This window comes from Nasonia vitripennis, chromosome 5, assembly GCF_009193385.2.
Source record: "Nasonia vitripennis strain AsymCx chromosome 5, Nvit_psr_1.1, whole genome shotgun sequence".
Classification (NCBI taxonomy): domain Eukaryota; kingdom Metazoa; phylum Arthropoda; class Insecta; order Hymenoptera; family Pteromalidae; genus Nasonia; species Nasonia vitripennis.
In genome coordinates, this window is record NC_045761.1 from 22,468,485 (window position 1) to 22,488,963 (window position 20,479).

General features: G+C 42.5%; 2 protein-coding genes across 7 annotated transcripts in view; both read left to right on the forward strand.

Moving 5' to 3' along the window:
- Positions 1–245: 245 nt before the first annotated feature.
- Positions 246–7,530, forward strand: LOC100680117. 5 transcript variants are annotated; one of them, XM_008209147.3, is made up of 7 exons: positions 574–638; positions 744–758; positions 1,198–1,346; positions 1,862–2,081; positions 2,759–2,938; positions 5,393–5,512; positions 7,200–7,530. In XM_008209147.3, the coding sequence occupies exons 1-7, from the start codon at positions 627–629 to the stop codon at positions 7,443–7,445; spliced, it is 942 nt and encodes a 313-aa protein (XP_008207369.1). In that variant the 5' UTR covers positions 574–626; the 3' UTR covers positions 7,446–7,530. The 5 variants fall into 5 exon arrangements, with proteins under 5 accessions (XP_008207371.1, XP_008207368.1, XP_008207370.1 ...); XM_008209145.3 differs by having other exon boundaries at positions 588–638; positions 1,198–1,355; XM_008209149.4 differs by lacking the exons at positions 574–638; positions 744–758 and adding an exon at positions 246–479 and having other exon boundaries at positions 1,198–1,355.
- A 5,623-nt stretch (positions 7,531–13,153) lies between these two features.
- LOC100123862 (putative tyramine receptor) overlaps positions 13,154–20,479 on the forward strand; it is a 64,829-nt gene continuing 57,503 nt past the window's right edge. Inside the window, exon 1 of one of the 2 annotated variants that reach the window (XM_003426665.5) lies at positions 13,154–14,060. The gene's annotated coding sequence lies outside the window, so the exon portion shown is untranslated. The remainder of the gene's footprint in view (positions 14,061–20,479) is intronic. The other variant, XM_031931542.1, reaches the window with a different exon arrangement.

A 20,479-nucleotide genomic window follows, 5' to 3' on the forward strand; every position in this document is an offset into this window, starting at 1 on the left:
ATTTATTAAAAAATATTCTGAAAATAGTAACAATAATTCGTACACCGACAAAGCATCTTACATAATTAATCCAGCTCGTGAAAAAGCTCATGCGCGCAATATTATACGCATCCTCCTATCTTTTTACTCCTACTATACGTACAACGATCCTTATCAGCAACCCAGATCACAGGCGCGTAGCTCTTGGTATACATCCACACGTATATAGCTGGGAAAACATTGTCACCATTTACGATCATAACCGCGATCGATACCCCGCTATCCAAATACACGCGCCACGCGCGGAAGCACAATAGACCCCTATATATAAGCCCCGGCGTCGAACAAAGCAGCAGCGACTCCGCGACGTGCCTCACGCACACGTCCCGTCGATAATTCAAAAGCTCGCGCGAGCGACGCGAAAATCTGAAATCGTTCTCTCTCCCACGGCGACGGCAGGCGGTATGAGATAGATAGAAGAGAAGAGGAGACGTGTGGAGGTATATATAGAAGAGGAGAGAGAGAGAGAGAGAGATAAAAGGATGTACGCGGAGTCGCAGGACGTGGTTAGTTCTTTCTCTTTGTCTTCCTTGCTCGAGGTTTCCTGCGGGCGCTTCCGGTGGGAGAGCTTTTTTTTCGGAGGGAAAATGAGCGGAACGGTTAGAAGCTTTTTGTTTTTTTTCTCCTTGGTTGGAGAGAAACGTTTAGAGGTTATAACGTGTGTTGTTAATAACCTTAAATAAGCTGCTTTATCGCTTCATAAGGAAGACTTTTCGAAGGTGAGAATTGGAGAGCTTTTTTATCGCAGGATTTCGGTGAGCGTAAAGTCAAACCTTTTTAAACGGATGAATCGCCGAGGGATAAAGTAGGAACATTTTAAGCTAAAGTCATTGGAATGAAACTCAAACTTTCCGGCGTTTTATTAAGTTTGCCCAGAGTATTTTATTACATTCCGCTAAGGCGCGACGGCGATTCTTCTCCGGCGAAGCGTCATTTATGAATTCCGAAAACCGTTTATTAAGTTTCCTCTTACTTACGCTCGAAGATATTTTTTCTCGTGTAAAGCCTTCGCCTCAATGAAAAACTTTCTCAGACATACGCAAAAAATAGATCAACCCTTTAATCTTTACAAAGCTGATCTTTACTTCTCCTTCAAATCCAACCTTCCTCTACGAAATCTTTCGCCCATGTAACTCTCTACCGTGTCATTTCACACAGGAGGAGCGAGCGCAGTTACAGCAGCGCGAGACGAGCTGCTGTCTGTCGAGCGTCGAGGGCCGACGAGACGAGAAGATCGAGGACGCGCCTCACTGCGTCACCTGCTACTGTCTGCCCAGTAAAATGAAGTGCTCGCGCTATCGGCAGATGTACGAGAGGTGATCACTAGTGCTAGTCCATTGAAAGGCTGATTTTACAAGGGCTCGTCCCACCGTATAATTGCGATAGTAGTACCGCTGTACTGCCTGTTTGTGTGTGCGCGAGCCTTGAACGGGCTGGAATTCGATGCTCGCTGGACAAAGGACGTGCGGAGGCGATTGTGCAGTGCCGCTGGCGAGCGAGCTTTTGAGCCATTTCTTATCTTTCGTCGATGTTGCGAGAACGAGCGCCGTTTGCGATATCGAAACTTGTCGACCTTGTTTTTAAAGATACTTTTGTTCATTTATAGCTTTCATATGTGTCCGACTAAATTCGACCCTTACCACTTGTCTCGCAGCGTCCGACGAAACGCTGATCCCACCAATTGTCACCTCATCAAGCTCATTCGGCTAATAACGCACGGCTCTTCCGTTCGATTAGAAATTTGCATTAGCCCTCGTCCATACATCCGTTTACACACACTGTCATAGCGATAGATCTAAACGCAAGTCTCGTGTCTCGACAGATGCGCCGAGCAGCAGAGGACGCCGGATTACAACGCCGGGGATTACATCCGGCTGCGCTGCAACGACGAGCCTAAGCCGCCACTGCTGTCGAAGTCTAGTAGTAGCCGTCGCGATGACGTTGAGAAGAGGCTTTGCCGAAGGAGAACCACGACCCTCGACGAACTGCTACGACAGATGAAGCTCGACGAGACCTTAGCCGAGGACTACACGAAAACCGAGGTGCGATTTACTTTTTGGTTTGGTTTTTGTTCGGTGAGCCGAGTCTCTTGTACTGCGGGGGATTGGAACGTTGTTGCGCGGATTAACCCTTACACAGAGACGTGACGGAAGGTATCGGTGCGGATGACTTGTGTATTGGGAGTGTAAAGGCCTGCGGTTATTTGGATTGAACAATGCACCAATTAGGGTTAACGACGTGGAGCTACTGGGCTGTCGGTTCGGAGAAACTCGATGAGTTTCTAATTTCGGGTGTTACACATTGTGTAGGTAGATGTGCTATAGATTATTTCGAAAAAGAAATTTTTCTAATCTTTGAGGAACAGTTCATTCCCTCTTCTCTGCTCTCGAGAGTTTTCAACTACCATCCAAAAGCAAACTCCTCGAGCTTTGCTTGGAAAACTCAATTGTTTTATCAATAGTATCCCTTACCAACTTCCTTTTGTAGGTCACTTCCGGCTAAGTCCCCTTTGAACTGGCCAACTTTAATTAACCATCGTTTTCATTAGCAAACTAACAGTTTTGATCTGTCTAATCCCTTTACGACCCTACACTCGACCAATCAGGTCAAAAGCTCCGTTTAAAGCTCATACACGCATAAACTTATATTACTGTTCTATAAACAAGTCGAGCTTATATACGAAAATAAAATTTCCTTAATTCAATTTGAAACTTCGCAGGAAGACGAGCAGGCAGTGGCAGCTTTGTGTCCAAGTCCCCAGCAGGAGCATCGTCGTCGTCGTAGGCATCGACCGAGTGGTACCGGCAGTTATCGGAATCGACATCAGGTCGCAAAACTTACGGAGACGTCGGCTCGCAACAGCAGTGACGGCGGACAGAGATGGAAGAACGAAGATATCGTGAGTATCATCATTCGATTTATCGAGCTTTCCCGATTTCCAAGGACGGACGCTTGGGAAATTGAAATTTTTCGAAAAGTTTCCGCGGAAAAGTTGAATCACTTTTTGCATAGTTTGTATATTTATGAGGATTTATATGCTACGAAGTGATCAAAGGTCAAAGTAGCGATTCGAACAAACACCGAAAATCGATCGCCGAGGAGGACTTTTATTCTCAAATCGAATTTCTTCGAAAATACAAACTCCGCCTTTCGAAAAGACGTATACGCTTCGACGACCGTGTCCTTCTCATTCCGCAATAGATTTACATACTCTTATTCTCGTATATCTTATTCTGACCTAATGGGGCACGAAATTCCAACCGTATACGCACTGCACACAAAGGCACAGAAAAAAAACAGAAATAAGTAGAGAAAAGGGCTGTAATAACATCGAGCACAATGACAAGGCTACAGGTAAATATTTCGCGGAGAGGGAAACACATCAAAGTCGGAAGGGGAGAGGGCTCCAGCCCCGGAAGAGACTGAGAGTTATTTTAAATCACATTGTATAAGAACGGGCCACAAACAAAAGTGGGTCACGAAATTCGAGACGTCTGCTTTTCTTTCCGGCTCGAGAGCCGACGTTCTTTCTTTTTTTGCCTCCCTCGTTCTTCCGCGAGACTGGTGAAAAGTTGACCCTGTAAATAATGTTTCCTTTTTGGGCCGATTACTTACATTACTTTTTTTCTCCGACTACACGGCAGAATTGAGAAAGATCACCGGCATCGCGTAGCTAAACTCGTTAGAACTAAGGTTGATTAATCGTTTTGTTTTGAATACAGCCTTTGCTCCCTCTCGAGAAAAAAAAATATTCCAGCGCGTTTTTTAAATTTATTTTGATTCCGTCCTTTTTTTTAGAAAGTATGTACACGAATTGTACAAAGGAAGTTTCTCGTAGGCGGAGGAAAAATTCAGGAAAGTTTTCGCTTATACCGCCGCGCGACATGATACCTCGTGACGGAAACTTTGGATATAAAGATATACTTTTAAAATCCAACTTGTTTATCGGCCGTCTCTAAGCAGGTAAAATATAAACTCATGCGTGACCAGAGTCGTTTTCAAAACGCAAAACGAACGTTATGATTGAAAAACCTCCGCGACGCAAAGTTTCGCGTATATATTTAACGTCGATAACGAGGCCGCATACCGTTTTCAAAAGCGATAAATATAAAACGTGGAAGAGATCACTTCGGAATACAAAATCCGATCGGGCTCCTTATCCGCTCTGTATCTTATATATAAGACGGGGCAAATAAAACGCGCGTTCGCGAACAATCGTTATTTATGATTCTATTATATTCGGCATCACGGCTCGTTCATATTTTATCGAAAAAGGAATTTGGCCGAGATTCTCGTCGACAGTCTCTTCTCGCATACGTAAAATAGCCCATCGAGGAGAGAGAGAGAGAGAGAGAGAGAGAGAGAGAGGCCTTTCCTATATGTACTCTCGATCCCCGGCCGAGTTTCAAGTGGCACTTTCTTCCAGGGGGGGGGGGGGGGAGAAGGTATAAGACAATTCGCCCTTCGAGTTAAAGCGATTTAAATTGGCTCTATGAGCCGTGATATGCGCCGTTTGGATTTTTCTGGAATTTATTGCGAGTCAGATATCGGGAGATTTTCTGCTTCTAAAAAAGCTCCGTTTTATTCACGGAAAGCTGCAACTAGAAAAATATAACCACGGTATACTTAGGCAGTTACAGCATGATTGGCCCGATAATCAGGCCCAACGAGACAATTTTAGCACCAGGTATCATACGATGAGGGAAACGGGAAAGTGCCTATGTGTCACCTAGCGGCGTCAGCCTTAAATTAAGTTTAAAAGTAGGTCAGTCGCCGAAACTGTTTCGCAAGCTCGTACATCGTCAGAATCTCCATTTGTCGGTCTTTATTTATAACATTGACCACGCGTATGCGCATCTTGTCGGTTACTTTCAGTCTCGGTTACACCTTTGTCTAGCTGACTTCTGACACACGTAAGCTCTTGTGAAATTTATGGATAAGGGATTCGCTCTTTGAGCTGTCCGTTTTCTCTCGGGCGCACTGTGCTGTTTTGGAAATGATAATGAGACCGCGCCGTGAAATACGTCCACTATTTTGAATTTGGTCCGATACCCACAACTGCGAATCGATATCATTTTAAATTCATTTATTCACCATATATGCAAACTTATTATTGGACAATAATAATTCAACATCCGACAACTTGCGATAAAGGCGAAGCTTCGATCGTTATATAAAACAAATAAGGAACGTTATCACATACAATCGATAAACTGTGAAGAAATCTCCACCCCTAAAGAGCTGCTCAAGCACCCTAATCAGCAGAGCCAATAGAACCACAGCTAAACCCTCGAAGCTCCCCAACAATTCGCAATGCCATAACCCTCGTTCTTGGAATTCCGCATTCCCGCAGGTAGTCCCACGGATCGAGGACATCGCAGCGGACGCTTCGGTCAATAAGCCTCCCAACGACGACGTAGACAACTGGCAGCAACGGAGGCTCGAAGATAACGCCGCGCTGACCGTGGAAAAGGTGAGCGATAAGAATCGCTGACTATAGGGGTCCGCTACTCGCCTCGTCGACATGATGTTTTTTCAAGGGATCGCCTTTGGGGAATTCTTCGACGGTTTGCTTTGATAATTGAGTTGAAAATTTTCCGGGTGATATCAAAGAGGGTTGATGTGTGTGTGTATTATGTGCTTTTATCGCTTGATTTGTCGCGAATGAAAAATTATGTCTGGAATTATAAGAGGAGTCTGCAATAAGCAGCTATTTCGACGCAAAGTACAAGAACATACCTTTTCGGACTTCTTCATCCGGTCTCTACGTCCCTCGAGTGTAAAGTTCGCTTCGTCATTCTCTTTTTTGCGTTGCGTACTTTTTCAAAAAAAGCTTCGAGCTTCGAATGTCAAAGAGAAACTCATCCAATCATAACCGTCTGAATCAGTGTATTCAGAATAATTGTAGACCGAAGAAGTAATTAACTCGAGAGTCTAGTTTATAATATTTATTTTTCTTTGAACCGCGGCTCATTACCGTCTCTCAACTCGATACACACCGATCGTCGCTTTCATGCCTTGAAAAATTTCAATTCCGCGAACTCCGCGCTAAAAACTTCAGCGATAAAATTCCAATCGACTTGATTATCGCGAAAAAAGAATACACATATATAGTTACAAAATAGCTTCTACGTTGATTAAGGGGGCACACCACCTTTAAAATTAAAATCAAAATTTTTTATTAAAAATTTATAAATACTTATATAATTTTCATTACTATTCTTAGACATATTTACCTTTATTTTGATGGTTTCAGACCTTCTATATACCTCTATAATACCTACGTATAGTAGGGAGTCCATAATTCACTTACCGTAAGATTCCAAAGGAACGAATGGCCCAAATGAGCTCAAACTCTAGGATATTGTTTAAAAGTACATTAGTTATGGTATGAATGAGGGGATTTGGTTTACATTTCATAGAAAAAAAGTTACATGATAGTTATGTTAAAATTAATCAAAAATTGATAAAAAACTTTTTCTATGAAATTTAAACCAAATCCCCTTTTGGGGGGTTAAATTTTGATTTTAATTTCAAAGGTGGTGTGCCCCCTTAAAACCATACGTGTGTGCGTGTACCGACTGTGGACACGAAATTCTCGGAGGTATGAATCGGAAAGCTCCATGTTAATAAGGAAATCCTCCGGTGGATATGCAATTACTCCCCGGTCGATCAGAGGCGCCGCTCGGAGTTTTTATAAATTAAACGCGGCCGCGGGGAATAGCGCGCGAGGTGATAAATCGCGTTAAGAGCTATACCTTCCTTTTTTCCCGGGCTTTTAATTGCTTTGCTTTAAATTTTTTTATTCATAAGCCGGATCGCCCGCTGTCGACGGTCTCTCTCTCGGCTTTGTTATCTCGAGTTTCTTCTGCTTCTTGATTAATACGGTTCTGGGAATTTAATGTTGGAAATTCGCACTGTTATAATTTTTTTTTTTATACTTTCGATATGAAATACATTTATTGCGATTTCCTTGGAAAATAATATTGCAAAAATTCGCTGAAAATTCATTCGATGATATCGCGCTGAATGAAACGCAAATATTTTACACAAAAATATCGTTAATCGATCCATTTATTGCAATTAAATACTGCAAAAGTACTAAATAAACCTTTGAATAAAAGATTATAGTACTAAAAGTACCGTAAAAAAAACTTCAGGAACGAAGCCACGTAGCCTCGGAGCCCGAAGAAGCAGGCTCGAACTTGCTTAAGGAGTTCGACGGCGAGGCGCACGTGCGCGAACTCAAGCTCGTCCGCTGGGACTTCATCGAGCGCATCCACGAGGAGGTTCGCAAGCTTTACCGGCTGCAGCGCCACCTCGATAGCTGCTCACCCCGAGGGCCGATCGTACCACACACCCGAAGCGTCTCCACCATGACCGGCGACGAGCTCGGAGGAGCTTGAACTTTTGTTCGAGAGCTTTTTTTGAGCTTAATTTTTTATAAGGAATTTTATGATTTTAGAATTAAAAGCACTTTTATTTTTAGACATAATCGGAAGCTTCTTATAGAGATATTATTCGAACCCCTGCTGAATACATTCGAAGAACACTTCGTTGAACTTTCGGAAGCAAAACTTGGTTATACAGGTAATTACAGAACATTATCGAATAATACTTATACCATAGCAACCAGCTGTATCGAATCGCTCGATAATAAGCCCTTAAAACTCAATTCAGAATCAATAATCGTCGCTATTACAACGGCATCTAATAACGCGTTAAGCACCGAAAAACAATTCAAAGCACGTTAAAGCTCTACAGCACGTATAACGTACTATATACAAGCTGTACACATACTACCGAGCGTTATAGGACTACCGGTTTTATCTACACACTTGGTCTATTTACGTTAATCTACGACACGCTGATCCCGGCGGTGAAGGACGAGCTCCGAAGAGCCGCACAGCGCGCATTTCTGCCTAATGTATTTAAGTGCGTGCCGCTGTGATCCGATCATCCGGGGACCGCAATAAGTGCTCGGCTCACTCACTTACACGCCGACATCTATACGGTCGCTTTATACGAGGTGAAATGCTAGTCTCGTTCGTTCTCTTAGAGATAAATTTTTCGTAATGTGGAAGCATATGAGATGCTTTGTTTCGATAACGATGAAATACAAATTATCAAAGTCTATGGTTGCCAGCTCGCCCTGATGCATTTTTGAACGAGGATATGTAGTTAAAGGAGCTTTGTAACGGGGATTATACGCAGTAGCTAGTTAGCAACAATGAAATTAGTATGCAACAGTTTACTAACAGTGCGGGACGATCAAAGTAACTTCGATAGCGCAAACTTATTAGGATCCCGTTTCAAAGTAGCCGCAATTCATATAGCATCGAAACTATATAGCCGCAAAGGCGAGTGTTCGGCCTTAAACTCGCAAATCTGATTTCGTGCGCGAAACGTGCATTCGTTATCAGCTGGAATATTTGTTGGATGACTTTTGACATGGTGTATCACGTAGACTCGGGGTATAAAGCATACGAGGAAGGTAAAAGTAGGAGTTGGCCGTTTGAATAGTTCGATTTTGCATAGGGCGAAAAGGAGTGAATCGAAACGGTACTGGACTGGCCTTTCTCTCACCGTCTGGCGCATAAGCACTTTTTCGTTTCCCTCATTGCGATCTGCGCGCGGAATCTATTTATAGCGGTGTGTCATCTGCGCCAAAACTGTTTTGTTGAGCCTGCTGCTTAAGCCGTTCATGCTATAACCGATGCTTGAGTTTATACGATGCTCTATTTTTACTGAGTCGTTTATCTATATGAGGCTTATAAGGGAGTTTTGTCCCGAATATTTTTGATATCATCAATGGCTTGATCAGAGCTTTCCGAATTAACAGCAGACATGCGATGATCTACTATGTTTCCATTACTCGATTACATTTTTTCTGCACACGTATTTACATAAAAAAATCATTCGCACCGTCGTACCTACATCAAACCCATCGTCAATGTCCCTCACCGTATCGAAGGTATACCCGAACATACACACACGCACACACATACTGGGCATCGTCCAACAAGCCGAAGCCTCGTAATTGACGAGGATTCGAAAGCCGAGCATAATGGCGCAGAGCAGCAGTATAGAAGCCTGCACGTGATGCATGCATATCATATGTATATATATATATATATATATATATATATATATATATAACTCTCTGAATATTCTATATATATATATATATATATATATATATATATATATATATATATATATATATATATATATATAACTCTGCTCTGGCTGCGTTGCCGAGGAAATAAAGCGATCCATCCTAAAGTCATTACACAAATGCGAACTCGCTAAGTCGCCCGTTGACTATATCTACGCGTAAGTATTGTGCACACGTATACAGATGTGTGCGTGTGTGTGTGCGGCATCGCTGGGGAGCCATTATAAGCAATAGCAGCGTGTGCGCTGTTTAATATTGGCGAATGAGAGGCAGCGAGTGCGTGATCGCTGGACTTTATACTGCTAGAGAGGGAGAGCTTCATGTGCGTGCGTGTGTGTGTGCTCTGATTTCGAGGTTCTTTGTTGGTGATGGTTCTCGATGATGCCGCGGTGAAATGACGCGGAGACCAGGCTGATGGATTTGGATGATCAGGGGACTGTCGATCCGACGGGATAAATGACGTCCGCGTGCCCCTGTCTCTCTCGTTTGTTCAGGTATTTCTTCTTCTTTTTTTTTCGGAAGTAGATAAAACCCGGTATTGTCAGACGCATTTTCCCTGCTTCGAAAATTCAACACCTATAGATAAAACTAATTCCTTCTAAACCTCTCGTCAACAGTCAGCCGTTCCCCGAACCGAAAAATCAATCTCGTTACCGCGTCTCGCAATTCCTGTGGTTCGAACATCGGCCGGCCAAACTTAAAGGCCAATTCATCCCCCTATCTATGCACGCAGACAAACGAAGCTCTCTCCGCACAAAGCGGACGTCGTTTTATTCAAACGCGCCGCGTGCCACGCCACAAAGAATCCACGCCGGCGAAAATTCCATGGCGAAAAATAAAAGAAAGGAGCAAAAAAAGGATTCATCATGCCCTCGTCGTTGAAAAACGTCAAAACTTCGTTGGGCAAAGTTTGCCCTGCTAACCGCAGTCCTGTAAACACAGGTCGAGCAAAAGGATAGAGAGAGAGAGAGAGAGAGAGAGAGAGAGAGAGCGACGGAGCAGTTTAATAGTCGACACAACGGCTAGACCCGCGAGGAAAGTTACACAGAGAAGCCAGCCATGCGGTATTAGTATTTGAATACGTACGAGCGTCGACTAGCGACTGAGAACTAATAGAGAGTCGAGATGCAGGTAGATGATTTTTCATTGATCCTCACTGTGCTTTTGAGTGAAGCGAGACGGTTTTGCGTGTGGCATTTTAACGCGATTTTCCGTAATCCCAAACTTCTTCCAAGAGAAACTCGCTGTTTCGTGAATTAAGTCTCTCTCGTCGAGCTTTATCCACTGCCAAGAATGCAGCTGAGTGAATTTACTTAACTTCCGGAGAAATTTAAATTGCTTACGTCTACACGCGGAGTTGCTTAGCTTGAGCGCTGCAATTTTGATGTAATTTACCGGATTTTTCCAAAGTTAAACAAGACCCTGGCGAAAACATACCGGAAGCTTGCAAGATACCAGGAGCTTTCGTTGCAAAGCGATCACTCGATTACCCGCCACTCGGCTCGCCTATAGAAAAAATATATAAAAAAAAGACTGCCAACCCCTCGTAATTCGTCGAGTGCACTCGACTCGTGACCGAAAAGAAAAACTCCGAAGAAGAAGAAGAAGAAGTAAAAAGAGCGAACAAGCGTATCTCGCGCCTTAAACCGCTCTTAATTTGTTTTCCTCCGTCGTCCGAGAGAGTGAGAGAGAGAGAGAGAGAGAGAGAGAGACAAAGGAAGTTATCCACGTGGACTTTTTTCTCCTTATATATCCTCCTCTGACGACGACCTAATTCCCGAACTAATAGACAGTTTTAGCCCCCTGAAGATCCCGTATCAACTCACTGCTTTCTCTCTCTGTGTATCCGTTTCTATTCTTCGTACGCGATTGTGTCTTCTCCTCCTCGATGTACTTTGACGCGATTATTGTCTAATTAAGCGACCGTCTCGACTATTATGTTTCCGAGGAAGAGCCGCGAGGCTCTCGGTTCAAGTTTATAATTGTTTCGAGGCGCTACGGTGTGTATAATTGCTGGATGCAGGTCGTATCTCAGGATTATTATCATATAATTATTGCCCGTCGTCCTATGCTCTCTCGAGTCGGCCCTTATAACATGCTAATGAAAGGACTTTTTCTTTCATCGTATGTAGCGTGGATGGGAAACGTTAGAACTTCGGCTCTCGATGAGTATCGCGAGCGAACGACGATTTCCTGCTTTGAATAAACGTGTTTATATGCGCTTATCGGGGGATATAATTGAGACCAATCTGAAATCGAGGCTGTGTACAAATGTGTATACTCGGCCGTTTCAGCGGATATTTATTTCGGCGTTCTTATCGCTGGCTATAAGAACGCCTAAGGGTAATAATAACGAATTGCGAAGCATTAATCATTCCTATTGGACCGATCGTCGTCGCGCAGTTATCGCATACTGCGATAAAGGATTGGCTCCTCTATGTACGTGTATACTACGTGTAAAGTGTGTAATGATGTATGGCAAGTTCGCGCGTGAGAGCCGGACTATAAACATATGAATTATTTATAGAGCCGTCGAGCATATTTTGTTGAACGGCTGGTCTTCTTGATTATTGACTTTGAATGCGTCCATAAATTCACTTATTCGATTATTCTTCAAGGGATTACACGATATCGTGGCTAGGCATATGATTGATGCGATATTTTGAAAAAATTCGAGGATAATCCTCGAGGCAGTTGATGGCAAAATGGAAAATGGATTTGGGATAAATATTGGCGGTATTTGAAAATTAATCTCTGCATATAATCTCTGTTACAATCTACATCGCTTCGGTCATTGATAATTATTGCGCGACTATATGCGGATAATTATCTGAGATTGTATAGGTGCGGCGCATAAATTGCGAACGGGGCAGCTGGAATTAGCCCAGTATTCACGTTGATTTTCTCTGTTAATTTGGCCGTCACTGTGGAAAGCGTTGGAAAGTTAACGAGTATCGATTCTGTATCGACGTTGAAACGATTCCTGTATCGGTATTCTCTATCGAGTAAAAACAAGTGTTGGGACAATCGAGTTTCGCAAACGTTTGATCTGCAATTATCAATTGCATAATGCATTTGATTACTCGCATACGAGGGATTCCGTTCGATTCTATAAATTATTTTTTAAAAATGTAAACATATTTTCGAATGAGAGTAATGTACAAAGGTATTTTATTTAAATTTGAATTTTCAGTTCACAAAAATACCCAGTGTAAAATTTCGCGCTTTATTATATGAATTTCAGCATCAAAATAATCGTTAGCAAAATTTACCAGGTATTTATAGGAATTCGAATTCTTCGTTTTCCAAAAATAATATAAAATTTCGTTCGTATTGTTTCATGAATTTCCACATTGGACGAAAATAAATAAATCATTAATTATCACCATCAGATAACACAGCATACATTCGAACTACGTGTCGCCGAACACTTGCACAACATTTTAACCGGCACACACATCCCCCCAACAATAAGATCTCCACACTCTCCACTGCAAAACTCAAAATCCAAATAACCTTCTCTCCCCCCGGAGATTACAATCCGCAAAATCCGCAAGAAGCCAATATCCTCCTCCTCGAAACAATACATCCCTGCACCTCAAAAATTCAGCTCGTCTCGCTCTCCCCTATATCTCTACATCTATACCTCTATACGTATAAGTATAGTCATATACACACATGCACGGCGAAAAGCCAACTAGCAGAAAGCAGGAGGAAAAAGAGCGAAAACGACGACGAGCGACGGGAGGAAGTATCGGGAACAAGTGGGTCTGCAGACAGAGAGCCGAGTACATGTATCGCCGAAATTCATCCCCGAGGAAGGGGAGCCCGGAGAAAGAGAAGCGGTAGGGATGGAAGAGAGAGAGAGAGAGAGAGAGAGAGAGAGAGAGAGAGAGAGAGAGAGAAGCGCGACGGAGCAGCTGCGAGTATAAGCTCAGTATACGCGCGACCGCCGCGTCGGCCGTGTCTGCGCGACTGTCTGACTATATGATTCTTGACTGTCTATCCTACTGTTCTCTATGATGTTTCGTGCGGATGTATGAGTGTCGTGATCATGTTCGGGGGTTCGTTCGAGGAACTGTAGAGACGTGAATTTTTTTTTAATTGTCCGCGCAGTTTTGAATTTGTCGAAATGGTAAATAAGCTTTTAGGCGGTGAACTTGTATTTAGTTTAGCGTTAATATTTTTCTTTTGATTCTTGATCGTAAAAGAGTTTTGAAAGAAAAAATTTTAGTTTTGAAGTAATAATCCTTGATTACTTCGAGGTAATAAGGCCTGACACTGTGCACGATACGATCCTAGATAACATCGCACTTTCAATGCGATTACATTACGTAACGCAAACATTATCCAATGTTAATTAAACATAATAAGACTAGTCACGCGCATCTATGAACACAAAAGGCACTTCGTGGGAACTCGTGATACGACACACATCACTTCGAAATTGTTATTACAAAATTAACATGCAGATATGTTTGCTTTAGCAAATCAAGCTGTAAATTAGCGTTGGTATTGTCGCGTTTAATGCTGAGAGCTACACTCAACGTACCCAACGCGTACAATAAATTTGTAAAAGATTTCGGGAAGATAATTAATCAATTGATACATATTGTAATATAATACATGCGGTAAAAGCATCGATACAATCTTCGCTACCATTTGAATCGCAAAGTGTACGTTTGTTTCAAATCGTTATCAAAAATCAAAAACCACAGGATCACATTGTTCCCTTTCGACGACCGAAGCTCTCGAGATGTGAATCGCCGTGATTGAAAACGAGGATGAAGCGATAGGCCGCTATTTATCGTCATGACAATCTGGAGCATCTATTTCTCTTCGCGTAAGTACCCGCGATTCTATTCCTTTTCTTCCCCAACCCTAAACTATGTATACCTTTATTTTAATAACAATTTCGATTTCAACCAGCGTTTAAACTATTTTGCTCGTCCCAGAGCGAAAGCTCGAAAAAAGAGCGCAAACGCGCCGAATTCCCAATAACAAAAAAGCGATCGGCCCTTTCAATCGCGTCGCTCTCGATATTCGCCAATTCCGTCCCGGCAGTATACAGCGATCGGAAAAAAAGCCCTAATGAAGTGATAACTCGTCGAAGCCAAAGCCGCGGGCCATCTCTGGGGAAAGAAAATAGCCTCTAGCTGATTACGCGTCTATGTATAGCCCCTCCCATCGTGGTTTACAAAAAAATGAGGGTTTCCTCTCGAAATTCGCCTTTGTGCGCGGGCCTCGGGCTATTAAATTTTCCCTCGATTTCCATACATACAACCTTTGAGAATAAGGAATAGTACTTTATATCCTTGCCCCATTATTAAACAACACAGGGTGGGAAGAAGCAGAAGGACGATTTTCGCCGCCAAAACTTGCCCTCTGGCGCCGAATCCGCGAAAGTTTTCGCTTCGCGGTGTCGAAGAATTTCGCTAAGACTCGCCGATATTTACGAGGAAAATTTCGTGCGGTTTTGCCAGAAAAAGTGAGAGAAAATATGACGGAAGTCATTTGTTCGAAGGAGCGTGTGCGTGTGCGCGGCTGATTAGCGCGGAAGTGGAGGAGGTAATAAAGTGACTTGGAAATAAAAAGATAAAAGCTCCTGTGTTTGTGTGTATCGGCTGTTTTCTAGGATTGATCGGAGAAATTGATTTTTCGGTTGGATTTTTTTATTCGTTTCATACATGGCGCGGAAAAGCTGTTAGCGAAAATTTGTTCTTAGGAGAGAAATAATGTAATGTACCGGCGGACTTGTTAGCGAAAAATGGCAATAGTAATGGCCCGTAAGCGCCATTAAAATAATAGCGCGAGTATAGACCGAGCCAAAAAGCTGTTTTAAATTTTCAATGCGCGGAATGGACACCGATGGAATAGAATGTACTGTGGTTCTCCTGCTTATGGACGAGAGCGAATGCCAAGAGACTACGTGCTCTATTTTTTTTTCTTTTACTGACGTTTCTTGTACTTTTAGTTTCGTTATTAGAGCAGTCAATTTTATGATTAAATATAGGGAGAATGAAAAAAAAAATGTCGGTGTATTTTTATCAAAAGTTTTACGATGAAGAAAGTTCGAATGAAATTACGCTTCGTGGATAAGTACTTGCGTTCGACTCTCGGTCTAAGATTAAGCAGCAATCAGTTAATTAGTCTGTAAACGTCGTTTTCGAATAAGTTCCGGGTGAAATGCTTAAAAAGAGGCCTACGCTATACTTTAATTAATTCTTCATTAGCATGTTTACGTCGTCGTTTATTCCTACGATGTCGCGCAGTTATGCGCATATATTTGTATTTTGGGTGCGTGTTTATTGATGCAGTTCATTCATATTTTTGTAATTTCATGGAAATTCATGCATTTTTCGATAATTCAATTACATAAATTATTTATAAATGTACAACAGACTATCAAAGAGAATGTACGCGATGCAGGAATTTTCCGCAGGTGTTAGGGTATTCCACAGCGATGCGGAACAATTCAATTACAGAAACATGATATAGAGACACAGAGTATCGACTGCGAATCGTTTAGCGCACAAAGAAACAATTTATGATTTTGCGCTGTACGAGTCGTTATAAAAGAGGATATTTTTCGACTCTACATCTGTATACCTATATACGAATAGTGCAATTTAAACTTTTGCCAACTATTTTACGGGCGAGAAAATTTAATTTAATTTCATAATATCGAAATAAATTACATTGGGAAATAAAACGGCACAGACGTATCGAGAGTCTTATATTAAATTTTTTATTAAATCCAACGCGTTCGTTACGTACAACGCTAAAATGAAGCTAAGAAATTCATGAAAGACGGTATAATACAGGCGACCAGAATTTTCGAAATAATTCAACGAAGGCCTATATTCCGTGCCATAATCAAGGCATCAATTATTAGCTTAAATGTACAGACCCAATAAAAAATTGCTAAATTTTCTCTTCTCCAACTCTAAAACTTAAAAAATCCAGAAAATTCGTAAAAACGCTGCACAAAAGCACAAATTTGAATGCAACCTACGTAACGCGCGAAATTCTTCTCGTCAAATCGCGCAGCATCCCCCGTCGGATTTCAAAGATTAAAAATCCGGTCGTCTCTCCTCTTAACACCTCATACACACGACACTATGGAGCATACCTCAAAGGCGGCGACTCGTTTCTCTCGCGCACTTCCGCGCGCAAATGCCTCCGGCTTGAGAACGTTTATAACTATAACCGTCGCGCAGACGTCTGAAAGCCTCAAATAGAGCATAAGGGAATCGCAGAAGCGTGAACTTTTTGCTCCACATGCACACCCACATATATCCCATCGAAACTATGCTTTTCGACACACGATTGTCAGGAGCTTTCGAGCCAAGCGACGCGAGAGTCTTTTGAATTTTCCTACGCTTTTTTCTGTCGTTCTTTCTCTCTATTTTACGGAATCGATATCACGGCCAGGTCACGCGCGCGCTCGAGCTTTTCGAAGGGTTCTTTCGCAGCTTATATCTTTTTTTTCGGCGGCTATTGTGCGTCGTCTCGAGACTTTCGCAGGAAATTAGTTGGGGCTGTTGTGTTTTTCTTCGGAAGTGCGCTGGAGATGAGCTGCCGACAAGGAGTTCCTTGCTCGCGCATGTATTAAATTCGCGTTGAAGTGCGCGCGAGAGAGGTATAGTGCTGCTGGTTTTCATGGATTTATTGGATGCATGCGATTACCGCGGAGCAGCTTTTGCATAAAAGCGTTTTAATGAAATCGAGGCTTTCGACGAATAGCTTCGGTTCGCTGTATAATCTCTCTCTCTCTCTCTCTCTCTCTCTCTCTCTCTCTCTCTCTCTCTCTCTCTCTCTCTCTCTCTCTCTCTCTCCTCTCTCTCTCTCTCTCTCTCTCTCTCTCTCTCTCTCTCTCTCTCTCTCTCTCTCTCTCTCTCTCTCTCTCTCTCTTGTGTGGACGAAGCTGCAGGTGAAAAAGCGAGTGTTTGAGCTGAATAAAGAGAATTTCATCGCGCGCACTTTCGGTGTACGTGGAATTGTAATTTTAATATATTTAGGTCAAAGTATAAAAGCTTGAGATGATGATGCGTTTTCGATGCAGAGTTATATGAAAGAGGCGAAATCGAGTGCGTTTGTGCGTTGAAGGCCAATAAAATGTTTGCGTATTATGAATATTTGCACTTTAGTGTATATGGACAATTAAAATTACCGACGTTGGCAAACAAGCGGAGAGAGCTTTTCACAAGCGCGTGCGGCGATGTACTTGAATTCGAAATTAAAACGAAAAGTTCCGATACTCGTCCGATGCATGTAAATACGATATCGATTATACAACTTTCACGCACAGACACTACTCGTATGTTTACAAAAATCCACACTTCTGTTCACACGTTTCCCGGAATACAGAAAGCTCCCAAGTAAAATCCGGCGAAAATGCAACGAAAAGCAGAGCGCGCAGCGTGTATACACACCTTTAAAAGCTCATTAACCGTAAAAGTTCTCATCCGAGAGAGACAGAGCGAGCGGTGTGCAGTTTGCTCGGGGCAGGTCCGATTAAAAATGACGCGTCTCGCCCACGCGAAAAGTTGTTTTCGCACTGCGAGGAACTCGCTATGCTCACACCGATATACATATACATTCCAGGCATTAATCGTCCCCCGCTTCTTTTCACTCTCGGTTATAGTATAGAGTCTGTATAGAGCCACTGGGATTCTCCCTCTCGGGATTAATTTCAGGGGGGGATGAGGCGTGGTTCATTTGCGCTTCTCAGATGTATACCTTCTCCTCGTCATTATGATCAGTCGTTAAAGTTTATCTACACGTGTTTGCGAAAAGTAATCGTTATGCAGTAAAAGCCCGCGAAATCGAATACGCTGAGCTTTCGCAACTATTATCAGACGCTTTTACTCGGCTTACGACCGATCGATGCTGATTTTCGAACTGGCCCCTCGGATTATAAATTCGGGAGCTTAATTTCAAAGCTCTATACAGTCAAGCTGTTTTTTTTTTAACGATAGCTAAACGTGTACACATAGACTTATGCATTCGAGTAGCTTGTTTACGTGACCGCAACTTACGCAGCGCGCGCGTGATGCGCCGCGGTGGAACGTTAAACGAGCTTCCACACATAAATTATCCGCGATAAAGTCCATCAGCTTATAAAGCTCGGCCGTATACGTATACTTTCGCGAAATTAAATAGCCGAATTTATCTCGGTCAAGTTTATGCTGCCGCGGGTCTGAACTATAGAAACTCGTGGGGGATATACAACTCATACGTTAAGCGATTTAACTGGTTCTCTTTGTCTGCGTGCGTGTGTGTGTGTGAGGGGCGGAAATGCATTTTTGAAATTAAATAGCGAAACGAGCTTGAAACGTCGTGATTTGTTGATGTAATCGAGAATTCGGAACACTCGTATGATTCATCGCATCATCAATTCGCGCTGTGTTCGGGCACCAGCAGGTTCTCCAATTATACCGTTTGCTTCCGCGCTTTAATCGATATTTTGTTATATTGGCGTGTATACTCGCAGAATAAATGATAACGATCGCGGTTATGTCTTTGATTATAATTTTTCATTACTTTTATACTCGTGACAACAAAAGTCTTTTTTTTCAAATTACGAATAGCAGCGAACGTTAAAACAACGGACGGATTTAATGAAAATATCAGGGTGTACAATAGCGATAAATCAATTTGCGCGGGTAAAAAGCGACGGATAAGAATAACGGAGGAACCGAGTAAAAAATAGCAAGTGGAAATGGAGGGAGCTTGTCGGACAGATATCGCGCGGGGGAGAAAAATACGAAATGTTTGGAAAATTCGCGGCATATCGAGAAATATTCGTAGAGATATATGTATAGCTTTATCTTTCGCGGGAATTAAAAGCTCGATAAATATAAGCTTCGCGAGCATGACTCAACGTGATCAATCAGATGAATTAATGTACCGGGGGAAGAGCTTTTGCGAGATGAATGGTGAAAGTGAGCAATTCGTAAGGAAGCGGATAACGAATTCGATAAACTTTTCGACGCTTTGATAAATGCTGTAATCTATATTTAGGTGTATACTCGAAATGGAACGTGGATTACCGAATGTTGTTATACACGATGGTTTTGATGAGTTTGTATTTATCGTTGCGTCATACTTCGAGATATCGAAATCGCCCGTAAAAATAAACGGCGAAAGCGCTTCTTCGCAACATCTTTTAAATAAATTAAATATTTAGATCACATCATCATCAAGGGTAGTTTCAAAGAGCTCGGAAAATTGCAACTCCACTTTTCAAATTCTTCCGCATAGAGAAGCGCCTTAATTTTCCCCCCCTCCTCAACTCGCGCAACGATTTTCTTTCAATTCCCGCGAATCGCGAAACTTTCATTCCGAGCCGGAGAAACTTCCCTGCCCCGATTAACGAGGCGCAAATCCCAACGAATTATCTCGAAAAGCTCCGAAAAAACGAAGAAAACACAACGCACACCATCAAAATGCATGTTTACGACTGTACACGCACACGGGGCCGTGTAGAATTTATGAAAGCTCTCGCGCGGCTGAAACAACGGTTGGCACGTGTAAGTAGGGGAGTTTCGAGTATTATCATAATAAAGTTAATTATGGGGGCCTACTCCGCTGCAACTGCTAAATTAATTCCAGTCTCGACGCGTCGCGCCGCGCGAGACGTTAAATTAACACGCTCACCGAAGATAGCTTAATTACAATGGTAATTAAACCTGGGCTTATATTACGAATTTGCGGGCGCAGGGGTGGGTTTTACTTTTTTCTTTCGGCGTTGCAGTTTCTTGTGGATGAAATCACACGTCTGTTGGGATAAAGTTTCGATTGTAAAGCGATTTTCGGTTTTAATAAGAGAAAATTAATTAACGACGAATTAACTTTTCATTGTCCGGCATACTCTATATACACTCTCGAGAGCGATCCACTCAGAAATACACATGAATGAACGTATCAATCGAAGTTCTCGAATCAAAACAGCATATACTCGTGCAACGTTGATTAAAAAATAAATCTTCAATCTGCGCGGTCGTAAGCTCAAAACAGCCGCGCATATGTATCAGAGAGAAGAAAAGCTCGCGTTCGATTTTTCGAAACAAAGCAGCGCATAATCAGCGGCAGTCCGACTCCCACATTGCCGATAACACGTCTATATCGAGTGACACTTCTTCCTTCTATATAGTCCCTATCGCACAATGCGAGCGCAGGTGAGCAGCCCACATCGTGTTTCGCGGCGATGTGTATTACACAGAGCGTCGAACGCGGCGCGCGAGAGACAATTGACGT

What these genes read in the sequence shown, in the direction of transcription:
- LOC100680117 (XM_008209145.3), top strand. An exon ending in AGGACTACACGAAAACCGAG is followed by an intron (nt 2,082 to 2,758) that starts GTGCGATTTACT and finishes GAAACTTCGCAG; the next exon opens with GAAGACGAGCAGGCAGTGGC. An exon ending in CCGCGCTGACCGTGGAAAAG is followed by an intron (nt 5,513 to 7,199) that starts GTGAGCGATAAG and finishes AAAAAACTTCAG; the next exon opens with GAACGAAGCCACGTAGCCTC.